This window comes from Mus pahari, chromosome 21 (genome assembly GCF_900095145.1).
Source record: "Mus pahari chromosome 21, PAHARI_EIJ_v1.1, whole genome shotgun sequence".
NCBI lineage: Eukaryota > Metazoa > Chordata > Mammalia > Rodentia > Muridae > Mus > Mus pahari.
In genome coordinates this window covers 18,548,565-18,564,357 of record NC_034610.1, presented here as the reverse complement: position 1 = coordinate 18,564,357, position 15,793 = coordinate 18,548,565, and the positions used below count along the sequence as shown (strand labels likewise).

Sequence of the window (15,793 nt, the reverse complement as noted above, 5' to 3'; positions counted from 1 at the left end):
GAGAGAGAGAGAGAGAGAGAGAGAGAGAGAGAGAGAAGGAGAGAGGGAGGGAGAGAGAGAGAGAGAACCAGAGGTCAGCCTTGAGTCTTGACTCTTCAGATGCTTTCCATGTTTTCTTGATGGTGGTGAGTTGTTTTTGTTTTGATTTTTGATTTTTCAAGACAGGGTTTCTCTGTAGCCCTGGCTGTCCTGGAACTCACTTTGTAGACCAGGCTTCAGGCTGCCTTTCAATGCTGGAATTAAAGCTACTTTAAAGTTACTGGGATTAAAATTACTTTGTTTTGTTTGTTTGTTTGGTTGTTTTTTGAGACTGGGCCTTTCATTGGTCAGGAACTCACAAAGTTGTCTAGACTTGATAGCCATGGGGCTCCAAGGTCTCCATACCCCACCCATCATTAGGACTACAAACACTGCCACTGTGTCTGGCTTTTAATGTGGTTGCTAAGGGTGGAACTTAGATCCTCACATATTCTTTGCTAGCAGGCACTCGACTGAACGATCTTTCCAGCCGCGCCGCCTTGGCAGTTCTGTCAGTGACTGGGGTGGTCCTCCTGAGACATCAGTCCCCCACTCAGGACCCCATCCACTCCTGTAATTATCTTAGGTTTCTTACCAGCCACTGTTAGCATTTGCCAGGGCTCAAACCAACAATCGACCTAGCAAATTCCTTTCCTCCCTTGAGGCATGGGAGTCACAGCTCTCCACTCTTACTGACTATAGGAAATCTCTCAGGGACACAGCGTATCAGTCCTGTGGCTGTCAGTGTCCCAGCCTCTCTGCCTGAGACCTGATTTCCCAAATGCAAGTGCAGGAGTAAGGTGGACTTCTGTGGTTCGTTCTTCTGGGCCCACTGCTTGTCTGCCATGACGAGGAAAGTGCTCCTGCCGAGCCAGCCGAGAAGAGCCCAGCCGAGCTGAGCCGTCTGCTCCTCTCTCATGAGTTCAGTTACTTGCTCAGGGACACAGAGGAAGGGCCAGCCAAGCTCTGAGAGGACGGACTGTCACCAAAGGGACTTGCTTTATTTTACTTTACTTTTATGTGGTGCTAGAGATGGGACTTGGGGGCTCTCACATATTTACTTAATTTTTTTTTTTTTTTTTTTTTTTTTTTGAGAACAGGGTCTCAGGTAGCCCAGGCTAGTCTTGAACTCATTTTATAGCTGAGGATGACCTTAAACTCCTAAATGAAATTCCACAATTATGTCACAATTATGGAATTTTAAAAATTTTGCCTCCTTATCTATTGAGAGAGTCTCACCATATAGTCTAGGCAGGGCTTGGGCTCAGTATCCTCCCAGCTTCCCGGGTGCTGGCTTGTTCTGCGTTAGCTTTCTGGGGCCAAAGGTTTCCCCTTTTGCCTTAGAGAGTTGAGTAGGGGCAGAGATGGACCGTGATGGGTGGAGTTGGCTTGGGGGATTATTGTACTGCGGGGCAGTCCCAGAGACTCAGCCTCTCTTTCTGGACAGGGTTTCCCTTCAGCAGACCTTTCTGGGTCCCCCAAGGTCAGGGGAAGGGCCAGGCGGCAAGCAGGATCACAGGAGCTGAGGAGAGGAGAGGCCTTGGTTCAGGTGAGGGCCTTAGCCAAAGCTAAGGTTTGGGGATCCCCTTGTGGACATGCATGCAAGGGTCCCTAGACCTCTCTACTGCTAGAGGGTGGCAATTGCCTTGAGGGGTCCCCTAGTTTCCCCTTGCTTGTTCCTGTCTCCCAAGTCTAGCTCCTGGGTTTGTTTGTTTGTTTGTTTGTGTTTTTAGCTCTGCCCTCTCATTCTGTGGGCTCTCCAGAAGTTTATCTTCAGCTGGCAGCCTTTCTTTTTACAGGAGCCGTGGAAGTGGGGAAGGTAGTTCCAGCCTTGGCCGTGGCGACCCTAGAGGACACACAATCCATAAGGACTAGGGCCAGGTGGGCCCCGGGGGAAGACCCAAAGTGTGGTCAGCAGGTGGCTAGTAGCCCAGGTACAAAGGTGACCAGAGACACCGGGAAAGGTAGTCAGCTAAAGCCAGCCCCATCTGAATCACGTCCTCTCAAGACCCCGGAGGACAGCGGTCCAGAGAAACCCAGTGAGGGGGGGGAGACCCTGAAAAGTGGTGAAGAGGGTCTGGTACCCGACGGTGACATGGGCAAGAAGACATACAAATGCGAGCAGTGCGGCAAGGGCTTCAGTTGGCACTCGCACCTGGTGACACACCGGCGCACGCACACGGGCGAAAAGCCTTATACCTGCACGGACTGTGGCAAGCGCTTCGGCCGCAGCTCACACCTCATCCAGCACCAGATCATCCATACGGGCGAGAAGCCCTATACCTGCCCCTCGTGTTGGAAGAGCTTCAGCCACCACTCCACACTGATCCAGCACCAGCGCATCCACACCGGTGAGAAGCCCTACGTGTGCGACCGCTGTGCCAAGCGCTTCACCCGCCGCTCGGACCTAGTCACACACCAGGGCACTCACACCGGCGCCAAGCCCCACAAGTGCCCTGTCTGCAGCAAGTGCTTCACCCAGAGCTCCGCCCTGGTCACGCACCAGCGCACCCACACCGGCGTCAAGCCCTACCCATGCCCGGAGTGCGGCAAGTGCTTCAGCCAGCGCTCCAATCTCATCGCACATAATCGCACGCACACGGGTGAGAAGCCCTACCACTGCCTCGACTGTGGCAAGAGCTTCAGCCACAGCTCGCACCTCACTGCCCACCAACGCACCCACCGTGGTGTGCGGCCCTACTCCTGCCCACTTTGCGGTAAGAGCTTCAGCCGCCGCTCCAACCTGCACCGGCACGAGAAGATCCACACCACTGGACCCAAGGCTCTGGCCATGCTCATGCTGGGGGCGGCGGCGGCGGCGGCGGCGGCGGGGGCGCTCACGGCACCCCCACCCGCTCCCACTTAGAAGCCTGAGAGAGCAGTGAGAACACCCAGGGAAGCTGGGACAGCCCCGCTGATGCTAGGGCCCTGGGAAGACGCTGAGTCTTAGCCAGTGGGGTGAGGACCCGGAAGGCAAGATGCCACTTCAGGCACAGGTGAGCATGGTAACGTGGGAGGAGCCAGGGCTAGAAGGGCGTGCACTCTAGCTGCAGATTAAAGGCCTGGATTTCAAGCTGTGCCCTTGGCTCTGTGTGCCTGGTGCTTGGGCTGGTCTCTGAGCATCTAGTAGCTCTTGGTTCTACCAGGCGTCCTCGTTCAGGTAACCCTGAGTCACCACTGTCGGCTGGCCTGGGAAGCATCTCTTCCCCAGCCTTGACTTGGGTCACAGTTTCTTTTGTCAGATGTCTATTCTGGAACATTAGGACCCTTTAAAAAAAATTAATATTTGAGTCGGGTGTGGCGGCGCACTCCTTTAATCCCAGCACTCAGAAGGCAGAAGCAGGTGGATTTCTGTAGTTCGAGCCCAATGTGGTCTACAAAGTGAGTGCAGGATGGCAAGGACTGTTACATAGAGAAACCCTGTCTCAAAAACCAAAACAAAATTAATAATAATAATAATAATAATTTTTGTGGTTGTTGTTGGTATCTAAACGCGTGTATGGATGTTGAGGTCAGAGGACAACTCATAGTATTCATCCTATACCATGTGTGTAACTCCAGTTGTCAGTAGGCATCTCTACCTACTGAGTCATCTCACCCAGGTTTTGTTGTTTGAGACCTGCTCTCCTGTAACCTAGGGTAGCATGAACTAGCTATGTAAGGGTGCTCCTTGCCTCGACCGTCCAGGTACTGGGATAGAGGTGAAAACCATCCAGACCAAGTTGGAACCATAAGTCTATAAACAAAAGCGTCTAAGTTCAGGTTTCCCAACCTGAAGAAATCCAATTACCTCTGAAACTGTGAAGTGGGGGAAGAAAGTCCCTTCAGCTGGCATGTCCCAAGGGGGCTTGGCACTCACTGAGCCCTGGCCTCTTCTTTGGCTCATAACCACCAGTGCCTCCAGTGCCCAGGTTTTGACGATACCTACCGGTCTCTGCAGGCACCTGCACAGGTGTGCACAGAATTATCATATATCTCACACATAATTTAAAAATGTTAAATCTTTATAAAGAGATGTTTTATTTAGCTGGGTGGTGGCGGCACATGCCATTTATCCCAAGACTTGGGAGGTAAAAGCAAAAGGATCTCTGAGTTCGAGGCCAGCCTTGTCTATAGAGAGAGTTCGAGGCCAGCCTTGTCTATAGAGAGAGTTCGAGGCCAGCCTTGTCTATAGAGAGAGTTCGAGGCCAGCCTTGTCTATAGGGAGAGTTCGAGGCCAGCCTTGTCTATAGGGAGAGTTCGAGGCCAGCCTTGTCTATAGAGAGAGTTCTAGGACAGCCAGGGCTACACAGAGAAACCCTGTCTGGAAAAAAATGATTTATTTAGACAGGATCTCAAGTATCTGTAGTTGGCCTGGACCTCGCTGTGGAGTCAAAGATGACCTTGAATGACTGGTCATCCTACCTCTGCCCCACAAATGCAAGAATTACAGGTGTGCACTACCACACCTGGTTGAATGGTTATTTCCCAAAAAGAGGCCAGAAAGACAGACTGCTACCCCTGGTTTGTGTGCGCTGACAACTGTCACTCAGACAGCACTGGAATCTCTGTGTGGCTCAGTGTGAGGGCTGAGGGGCTCTCTCCTGTGAAATGCCCCACCCCCCGGGAACCACTTAATAAAGGCGGGGGCTACTTGCAGAGACGTGTTAAATCCACGGAAACAACATACTGACACTCTTGCACAGTGGGTCTTGTTGGCTGTGACTTCAGCTCCTTGAGCTGTGTGCTTGGTGCATTTGGATGTGTAGTGACGGGCAGGGACAGATTACACAAGAGTATCTTCAGAAGAAACGGGCACCTTTAACAAAGAACAAATAAGACGAAGTGGCAGCGCCTCGGGTCTCTAATGTTGGCATGAAAGAAACTGATGATTTGGTGGATGATTGGGTGTCGTGAAAGGACACGAGTCTTGATGTCGGGGTGAAGTTCCGGGGGCTCACGGGCCCCTGCTGAATGCCTGGTTTACTAGTGTAATTTTGAGAGCAGAGCCCTAGCGAGGAGCGATCGAACAGGGTTTCTTATGTGCTTCCCGTTCAGGGTCCTGGTGAAAGCTGGTTTTGCCCGGCGGAGGTGGAGATGTGGACACAGCTCTGGTCTAGGACAGCTCCCCAGAATTTTCCGCTGGCAACAGGTCACGAATCTGATGGTGCTTTTTCCACACCAGAGGCCCTGTCCCTCGCTGTCCTCAGCCGGTCGGTTGCGAGGGAGATGGGCGCAAAAAACAAACAAACAAACAAACAAACAAACAAACAGGTCAATCACTGCCGACGCGAGTCCTAGCAACTTTCCCTTTTCCCGCCCCCCCACCCCCCCAGACGACAGTTCCGGCTACTGTTAGGAACTGGTCCGGTTTTCAGTTCTTCAGGCTGGTCCATAGATGAACCACTGACTCCCTCTAGTGCCTCGCCAGCTAGGGATGTAGCCATGGCTGGCCTGAAACGCGTGCCATGTAGATACCAGACTGGACTATAGAATTTATGCCTTTCACGTGCTGGGATTACAGGTGTATGCTACTAGACCCAGTTTGCATTTATCTATCTATCTATCTATCTATCTATCTATCTATCTATCTATACTCTGAACATATGTATATGTTTTTCACACACACACACACACACACATATATATAGGTTTTTCACACACACACACACATATGTGTTTTGTTTTTGTTTTTGTTTTTGTTTTTTTTTGAGACAGGGTTTCTCCATATAACCCTGTCTGTCCTGGAACTCATTCTGTAGACCAGGCTGGCCTCGAACTCAGAAATCTGCCTGTCTTTGCTGCCCAAGTGCTGGGATTAAGGGTGTGTGCCACCACGCCCGGCTAGATTCGGATATATTTTAAATTTTGTCTTTGAACGGTTTGTGCATTTCATTACAGGATGTGTATATTCATATTCGAGTTTGGCATATTCTTTAGTAAAATACCAGCTGATTATAGAAATATACATTTATTTGCCAGGCACTGGTGGCACAGCCTTTAATCCCAGCACTTGGGAGGCAGAGGCAGACGGATCTCTGAGTTTGAGGCCAGCCTGGTCTACAGAGCAAGTTCCACAACAGCCAGGGCTACACTGAGAAATTCTGTTTTAAAAAAGAAAAAAAAAATTCCAAGTGTGATCTTTCCCTCCTCTTTACTTCCCTCCCTCCTTTCCTTCGTTCCTTTCTCCTTTCCTCCTCTCTCGTCCTCTTCCTTCTTGTTATGATGATGATGATTTTTTTGGAGACAGTTTTTCTCTACATAGTCCCGACTGACTTAGAACTCACTATGTAAACCAGGCTGCCATTGAACTCATAGAGAACAGCCTGCTTCTGCGTACTAAGTATTGGGAATAAAGGTAGCATTTGGGGGAACACTTCCAGAGATAACTTTGACTGACGTCTTTCTTTTAATCATGAATGAGTCTGCCGACAGCTATCTTTATTTTCAATTAAGGTGTGCGTTACACTCTACCAAGTTCCTCCCCTTACATATATGTTCTTGAGAGACTGTCCTAGCCTGGAGGAAGCAGCCTTAGTCAAACAGATAGTGTGTACCATAAACTTCCAGGTAAGGATTTGCGGTCATTGTTTATCTTCCTGGAATTGATCATGCTTTGTGTTCCTTGCCTTTAAAAGATCCTGAGGAAACACACTCACTGCTGCCATGGTATCAGCCACAGGTCCTCCCACACCTGCCTCTTGAATCTTCTTTCTGCATTTCCTATAACCATCCTCACTCCCCCAGTTGTGGTTCCCATGTTGACTGACCAGCAGGCTCTCGAAATTTTCTTTCTTATGTGTATGAATATTTGTCATTATACATGTCCCCACCACGTGCATGCCTGATGTGGATGGAGGCCAGAAGAGGGCATCAGAGCCCTGGAAGTGGAGTTACAGACAGTTGTAAGCAGCTAGTGGGTGCTGAAAATTGATCCCAGATCCTCTGGAAAAGTGGCTAGTGCTGCTAACGGCTGAGCTGTCTCCATAGTCCTGGAAGTGCTTTCTCTATCTCTGTACAGACATATACAGTAACACATTGAAATAGAACAAAACCTGTTTAAGGCAGAGTCACCTTAAAGGAAGGGAAAGCTGGCGTGCTAATCAATGGATTGCTTTAAATTCAACTCATAAGTGATGCCAAGTAAGATGAGTGCGTACTCCTTAAAATATAGCTTATGGCCAGGCGTGGTGGTGCATGCCTTTAATCCCAGCACTTGGGAGGCAGAGGCAGGCGGATTTCTGAGTTCAAGGCCAGCCTGGTCTGCAAAGTGAGTTCCAGGACAGCCAGGGCTACACAGAGAAACCCTGTCTCAAAAAAACCAAAAATAAAAAAATAAAAAAAAAAATATATAGCTTATGGATAAATACTAAAGTGGCTGGGCATGTGGCACACACCTTTAATCCCAGCATTCCTGGGGCAGAGGCAGATGGATATCTGTGAATTCCAGGCCAGCCTGTTTGCATAGTAAGTTGCAGGCCACCCAGGACTATGTAGGCGATTCTACAAAAAAAAAAAAAAAAAAAAAAAGAAGTAATTTGAGACTTTAAACAATCACAACAAACTCAAACCATCACCACTAACCAAACACTTGTTGGCTTAACCTTGGCTCTAGCTGTAGTCTGTGGATCATCATATGTTAGCTGAAAACATCCAATAGATTTCCCAGTTTTTTCTGATTTCGTATGCATGGCACAGATCAGGGGGTCGGTCTTTCAGTGGTCACAGTTGCATTTTTTGCTGGTATGTGCGTGCATGTGCCTGTGTGTGTATATGTGTGTTCATGCCAGAAATCAACCTCAGATGTCGTTTTTATGAGATAGAATCTCTCACTGGGACTGGAGCTTTCTGTGTGACAGCCTAACAGACTGAGCTATTTCTCCAACCCAGAATCTCTCTGTTAGTGTGGCTCACATTCTTGTGAACCATCAAAGGCTCCTAGTGGCAGAGATCCACTGTGACATTACTGTATGTCATTTAACCTCCAGACATCTGAGTTGTGTTTGTTCAAGGTTAATTTTTCCAGTGAACAGGTAATTACAATCTTTTATGGCCTGGATCCTTATCTGTTTAAACAGCATTCACTGAGGCGGATAAGAGGCAAAGTCATGAACCTATGAAATGACCTGGATGCAGAAGAATCTGGGACCTTGGGGATGAAGACAGCCAGGAGAGGCTGGTACCAGGCCCCCACCCGCCTCAAGGAGTCTCCTGCAGAATTGATAAGCACCCTGACCTGACTATGAATTTGGGTTCTGTTTTTTTTTTTTTGTTGTTGTTGTTGTTGTTTTTTTGAGACAAGTTTTCCGTATGTAGCTCTGGCTGTCTTAGAGCCCGATATGTAGAGCAGGCTGGCTTTGGACTTTCAGAGATCCACCTGCCTCTGCCTCCCAAGTGCTGGGATTAANGGCATGCACCACCACCACCTGACCAAATTTGTTTTTATAATTTTTATTCTCTGTGTGTCTCGTCTTTGTCTCACTCTCTGTGTGGCTCAGAGGACAACTTACCAGAACCTCTTTTCTCCTCCTACCACGTGGGTGCCAGGGATAGAGCAAGGCGCCAGTTGTCTTTACCTGGTAAGCCATCTCACGGGTCCTTCCTTCTTCTCGAGCCTCTCCTTTGTGGCAGATAATGAAGGATGGGCGTCAGTGGCTTAACACTGCCCTCCACAGGTCCACATTGTGGGTAGGCAGACGTTTCTCATCACAGCCTCTTTCTGTACTGGCCCTGGAGATTCCATCGGTGGTGCAGGGCTGGGTCAGGAATAGAAACGATCATGTCTGTGCCCAACAGTGAGTAAGCAATGCAGGTTATCTGGTGTGGTTTTGCAACAGACTCTGAAAACCAGGCTGATAGGGATTGAAGGTCGGCCCCAACTTCTTTTGGTTCTCTGCCTCTGGGCTATCTCAAGGATAGATTCTGTCAAGGTGATGGGGTTGGGGGAGTGTTTAATGGAAATTGGATTTTTTGAATTCCAAAAGGCTGTCTTAGAATTTAGAACCCATCACAGGCAGTGTTCAACCAAACCACAGCACTGCGTGACTTCCTCTGTTTTCTTCTCAGAACCCTGATTTAAAAAAAAAAAAAAAAAAGGCTTCCAAAATCTAATAGGTCAGAGGACACAAGATCTGTAGGAGAGGGCTAATCTCTCAACATCAAGGCAGCCCTGACACTTGCAAGATGCTGGCCCCGCGGCTGCGCGAGAGCGTGGCCGACACTGCCACCTTGTGGCCGCGGCCGGAGGGCCTGGTCCGACCAGCTCCAGTCGACATAGCTTCTCAGAGTTGGAAAAACCGCCTGGCGGGCCTCTCAATAGCCTCTTTCTTTCAGTGCCTTTTGGGCCCTTCTGTAGGCACCCAGACACCCGCCTTTTATTCTGCTACTGTAAATGGCATGTTCTTACCCACGGGCGGAGGCTGTGTGTGTGTGTGTGTGTGTGTGTGTGTTTGCTCACTGCCATAAGAGTGAGTTCTCACTGGGCAGTGGTGGAGTATGTCTTTAATCACAGCACTCGGGAAGGAGAGGCAGGTGGGTTTCTGAGTTCGAGGTCAGCCTGGTCTACAGTGTGAGTTCCAGGACAGCCAGGGCTACACAGAGAAACCTCTGTGTCTCAAGAGTGAGTTCTCTTCTTTGCATTTTTTTTCCGATGGAAAACAAAAGAAAAAGAACCAATGATACTTTTCAAACGGCCGATGTTTCGTGTGGCCTCTGCAAAAGCCCTAAGGGCTTGAATCTTAAAAACTGAGGCAGAGGAGATGGAAGATGGATGTGCGGATCCAGCAGAGCATAAAAGGGTCTACTTAGTGTTTTGTGTGTGTGTAACCTGTCTGCAGTAGGTGGTACTGCTTATTTCTAGAATGAGATGCAGGTAAGAGAAGACTAAAAGATTTCACTGTAAGTACTTTATATTTGGAAGTTTGCACATAAAATATCAATTCAAAGGAAAAAGTTCAAAAGATGGGCTGCTGAGGTAGCTTAGCGGTAAGAGCACTTGCTGTCCATCCTAAGGGATGAGGTCTGGCCCCAGGACCACAGAATGAAAGTAGAGAACTGACTCCTGAAAAGGTCGTTCTCTGACCTCTATGCTCACTCCCCAGATCAATGTAAAATATGAAACAAATGCACAAGCCAGCCAGCAAACGCACAATCCCTCCCAAAAACAAGCAAACAAACAAACAAAATCTAGCTGTGAGGCTCCTACTGGGACTGGAGAAATGGCTCATTAGTGAAGATTCAAAAGCCTACACTGTTGGGTTGAGCACAGGCCTGGAACCCCAGTGACTCTAAGGGACAGAAGGTGTTCATCTGGAACAAGGAGGCTGTCTGTGCGCAGCTCACCGCTCTACACTACACCATTCTCTCTCTCTCTCTCTCTCTCTCTCTCTCTCTCTCTCTCTCTCTCTCTCTCTCTCTTCTCTCTCTCTCTCTCTGTCTCCCCCTTCTGTCTTTCTGTTTCTGTGTCTCTGTCAGTTGTCTCTCTCTCTGCCTCTCTCTGAATGTCTGTCTCTGTCTGTCTCTCCTCTCTGCCTCCTACTGGTGGACCAGGATGTAAGCTCTCAGCTGCTGTTCCAGCCCCAAGAATGCAGGCATGCATGCCTGCCTGCCCACCGGTCTGCAGTTACGCCCCCTACCATAATGGATACAGACTGGGACTGTGAATGCTCACATTAAATACTGTCTTTATAAGTTTCCATAGTCATGGTGCTTTTAAAAAAATGTTATCTGCCGGGCAGTGGTGGCGCACGCCTTTAATCCTAGCACTCGGGAGGTGGATTTCTGAGTTTGAGACCAGCCTGTTGTACAGAGTGAGTTCCAGGACAACCAGGGCTACACAGAGAAACCCTGTCTCGAAAAACAAACAAACAAATGATTATATGTACATTGGGGATTTGCCTGCATGTGTGTGTGTGAGGGTGTCGGATCCCCTGGGACAGGAGATACAGACAGGTGTTAGCTGAGCCATCTCCCCAGCCCCTAGTGTTTGGCACAGTAGAAAAGTAGTTGCAGAGCTAATTTTAGGCCAGCTTGGGCTACAGGAGACTCTGTCTTAAAGATTCCCCAAACCAAGCAGCTGGGGCTGGAAAATCGGCTAATCAGTTCCGAGGGCTTCCAGAGGAACTAAGTTTGGTTTTCAGCATCCATGCTGGGCAACTTACAATCCAGGAGCAGGAGGCTCATTGCTCTCTCTTGCTCCTTGAATACCACTTACAGTGTAGCAGACATACAGACACACAAATAAGAAGAGGGAGTCAGATCTTGTTAAGGATGGTTGTGAGCCACCATGTGGTTGCTGGGATTTGAACTCTGCACCTTTGGAAGAGCAGTTGGGTGCTCTTACCCGCTGAACCATCTCACCAACCCCACAAATAAGTCTTTAAACACAGAAACCAAATAGCAAAAATTCCAACAAAACAACTAGACAGGAGAGGGCCATGGTTTTACATCAACCTGACACAACCTTGAGTTATTTTGGAAGAGTGAACCTAAATTGGGAAAACACCCCCTACTAGATTGGCCTATAATGCATTTTTGGATTGGTACTTTATATGGAAGGGCACACCTCACAGTGCCTGGTACCCCCTCTGGGCTGGTGGTCCTGTGTGCTATAATAAAGCAGGCTGAGCAAGCCGTAAGGAGCAAGCCAGTGAGCAGTGCTCACATACCAACAGCCTTGCCCCTAAAATGGTCATCAAACTGGCCTCTTTGGCAAGAACAGTGGCCCATACCCAAAGAAGAGACGCAGGCCCTTGGACAACTGGTACAGAGCGGCCGGAGGCTCAACAGATAGAAGAGTCTGCCAACCCACGGAATCCCTGTGTGTTGTAAAACAGAAATCAGGAAAATGGAGGATGATAACAGACTTAAGGTAATTCAACCAATGGGTCCTTTAGCTTGGACTTTCCTTACCATCTTGTTACCAAAATCATGGCCTGTAATAATAACTGACTTGAAAGATTGTTTTTCTCAGTACCCTTGCATGAGAAAGACAGGTAATGGTTTGCTTTCTCGGTTCCTACTTTGAGTAATAGCCATCCACTAAAGAGATACCACTGGAAGGTTCTTCCATAGGAATGTTAAATAACCCAACTTTCTGTCAGTATTTTGTGCAGCAACCATTCCATTAGAAATTATTCATGAGCCGGGCGTGGTGGCGCACGCCTTTAATCCCAGCACTCGGGAGGCAAAGGCAGGCAGATTTCTGAGTTCGAGGCCAGCCTGGTCTACAAAGTGAGTTCCAGGACAGCCAGGGCTATACAGAGAAACCCTGTCTCAAAACACCAAATAAATAAATAAATAAATAAATAAAAATTTAAAAAAATTAAAAGTTACAAAATAGCCTCTACCTCAGTTTCTGACTCCAGGTTATTGTTCTGTTATGGAGTTTCTGCCCTGATTTCCCTCAGCAATGGAACGTGACCTGAGAAGTCTAAGCTGAAATAAACTCTCTCCTTCCTACATTGTTTCTGGTGTTTTATCACAGAAATAGACAGTGTTTAATGTGAATAGTTTGAATTTACCAAGTTGAAAAGTATTTTGGAAATGGCAATATCCAAATATCACGCATCAACACAAAGACCCCCACCCCCATGTAGTCCTGGCTGTCCTGGAACTCACTCTGCAGACAAGACTGGCCTCAAACTTAAACACCACCTACCTCTGCCTCTTCTATTAGAGGTGTGTGCTACCTTAAGATACTTCATTTACTGAACTATTTATTCATTTAAAGATGGACAAGGGGGAAACTATTCATTTAAAGATGGGCAAGGGGGAAGAGAGACAGTTCATCAGTTAAGAGCACTAGCTGCTCTTGCAAAAGACACAAGTTCAGTGCCCGTCCACCTACATCCGGTGCTCACCACTACCTGTGACTTTAGTCCAGGGGATCCAACGCCCACTTCTGGATTCTTTTTTTGTTTGTTTTTTGGTTTTTTGGTCCACTTCTGGATTCTAAGTATACCCACACATATATCAGACACTCAACACAATTACATATACATTTTTTTTTTTTTTTTTTTTTTTTTTAGGTTTTTCGAGACAAGGTTTCTCTGTATAGTCCTGGCTGTCCTGGAACTCACTTTGTAGACCAGGCTGGCCTCGAACTCAGAAATCCGCCTGCCTCTGCCTCCCTAGTGCTGGGATTAAAGGCGTGCGCCACCACGCCCGGTGCTTACATATACATTTTAAAAAGTCAAGATAGTATGTTACTGCAGTCAAAACTCTAAGACCAAGAGAACAGGCTGGATTGCCAGCCCCACTGGCTGTAGGGTCTTGGACACCACACTACCTCTCTGCCATGATTTTCTTTTCTGTATGGACAGCATTATACTATTGTGTGTGTGTCCAGCGCTGAGGAAAGAATCTAAGTGATGCCTTAAGTGATGCTAGGCGGTGGGAATATGCTCAGGGCACGTGGTTGTGTTTGCTTCCTTCCACCTTAAAGGTGTAGGAAGACCTTCTAACTTCGAGGTCTCCTTTTCAACACTACACGTGTGAGCCATGGAAGTAGTGGATATTGGGTAACTAGTGCTGCCTCACCTGTGGGCTTGGGCCATTAGGGTGAACTTTTCCTGTTCCTGTACTACACTGCTGTATCTATATGCACTGCTGTATATAGAGAGGACTGTATAGTAAGACCCTGTTTCAAAACAGACCAAACAGAGAATATTAGGAAGACACACAATATTGACCTTTGGCCTACACTTACACACTCACACACACACAAACACACTCACCCATGTTAGAATGGTGGTTATCAAATCACACCAGGCCAGCACAGTTCCGTGGGAGAGAGGTTTATTGGGGTAGGGGAGGGGAGACAAGGGGTGATGAGGAAGGAGAGAGAGAAGGTCAGAGGGCTCTGCCTTTTATTTAGGCCGTGATGTAACAGCATGCACCAATGGTGCAGGTGAGGGTGGGCAGGCCAATGGATAGCGGTTGCCATGGCAACAGATGTGTGGGTCCCTGTCACCTATGGGTGACATCATCACTGGATTCAAAAGCTCACTTCTGATGTCAACATACCTCCCTTTTTCTTACCATAAAGAGAAGAAAAAAAGGGTGAGGGAGTGAGAATCTGATGGTGAAAGAGGAATGGGGGTATTGGATCTCTCTCTCTTTTTTTTTTTTTTTTTTCGAGACAGGGTTTCTCTGTGTAGCCTTGGCTGTCCTGGAACTCACTCTGTAGACCAGGCTGCCCTCGAACTCAGAAATCCACCTGCCTCTGCCTCCTGAGTGCTGGGATTAAAGGCTTGCGCCACCACACCCGGCTGGAGGGATGTTTCTTACTGGTTTGCTTCCCCTGGCTTGCTCAGCCTGCTCTTTTATAGAATCTAAGACTACCAGCCCAGGGATGGTCCCACCCACAAGGCCCTCCCCCTTGATCACTAATTGAGAAAATGCCTTACAGCTCACGGAGGCCCTTCCCCAACTAAAGCTCCTTTCTCTGTGATAACTCCAGCCTGTGTCAAGTTGACACACAAAACTATCCAGTACAGTTAGATTTTTTTGTATTTGTCATTGAAGGGATGTATAAACACTATTATTAAGGCAGGGAGCAAATAATAATGCCAAGAAAATGACTAGGAGAGGCGTTAAGAAAGGGTGCACCCACTTCCATGTAGGGTTTTTGAAAATCCAGGAATTGGAGGCCTCATGTTCCCAGCAATTCTGCATGACCTGGCTTTTATTTCTCACTATCCCAGATTGGTTGACGTAGAAACAGCATTCCTCTTGGAGGAACAGGAAAGACCACCTTCTTTAGCTGTCAGGGCATCTAGCTCCTGTCAGTTCTGATGCACCACTGCTGCCAAAGAATCGATCTGTTTCTGGATGGTAAGCTTGGAAGTGAATTTATCATATTGGGTTATGGAAGTTGTTATCCCTGAAATTCCAGTGCCAGCACCTATGGCTATTCCCATAGCGACCAAGAGTGGCACAACCTGAACTGCCCTCTTATGTTGGGCAGCTATCATATTTACAACTAGGATTGGCAGGGGCTTGTTTCCTTGGATTACTCCCGGTTCCAGGAAAAGGAATACCTATGTGCAGACTCCTGACCAGCTGGCGGGTAGGCGATGATATGTCTGAGTGCCACAAAGAACTGACATGTTTTGGGCTGCAGGACATTATGGCAGAGATGAGGTATCAAGGGTTATGGTTCTATGGCAGTCTAGGAGCTCAGTGTTCCTGCAGAACGTGTCCCAGAGGTCTGAAAACAGCTTGCCACGCCAAAGAGACGGATAGAGGAAAGGTATGGAAACATGACGATGTCAGAGTCAGGGCAGCTGGCAAAAGGTTACTCAGCCATTTCACCAGAGAGGCTGTAGGTGGCAATTGTGAATAAGTTCCAGGGGTACGCATAACCAGCAATCTTTAAAGTGTCCAGGTCTGGTTGGGCGATTGAGGCATATTTTCTCTGGATTCGGATAGTACTTACTGGGGACCTGGCTTGGTTTTTATGGCAGAGCTTACCGACAACTCCTGTCTCCCACCTGGGATTCCATGGGTCTTCTATATAGAAGAAGACCCATGGAATATAGAAGAAGGGCCTTGCGTTGTTGATAGAAGTGATTGGTCCATGATCCTAACATATGTATCTGGCAAGACCAATATGGGCAGCCCTCATATTCGTCTGGGTATTTTTTACAAACAACTTTCTTCTGGTCAAAGAGGAAGCAAACAAAGAGATAATATTTAGATGGAATGATGGATACAGGGATGACAGCAGTTTGGATCAGCTCCCAGCATCCAGCTATGGAACAGTTTCCTGACCCTATTTGGAAAGACTGTTATC

General features: G+C 47.9%; 1 protein-coding gene across 3 annotated transcripts in view; it reads left to right on the top strand.

Annotated features, from left to right (window-relative positions):
* Nucleotides 1–3,349, top strand: part of Znf205 (zinc finger protein 205) — a 10,427-nt gene extending 7,078 nt beyond the window's left edge. For 2 of the 3 annotated variants that reach the window (XM_029533089.1, XM_029533088.1), the window contains exons 6-7: nt 1,466–1,567; nt 1,818–3,349. In XM_029533089.1, the coding sequence (XP_029388949.1) occupies nt 1,466–1,567; nt 1,818–2,884 (1,169 nt within the window). In that variant the 3' untranslated portion in view covers nt 2,885–3,349. The remainder of the gene's footprint in view (nt 1–1,465; nt 1,568–1,817) is intronic. The other variant, XM_021221876.2, reaches the window with a different exon arrangement.
* The last annotated feature ends 12,444 nt before the right edge of the window (nt 3,350–15,793 follow it).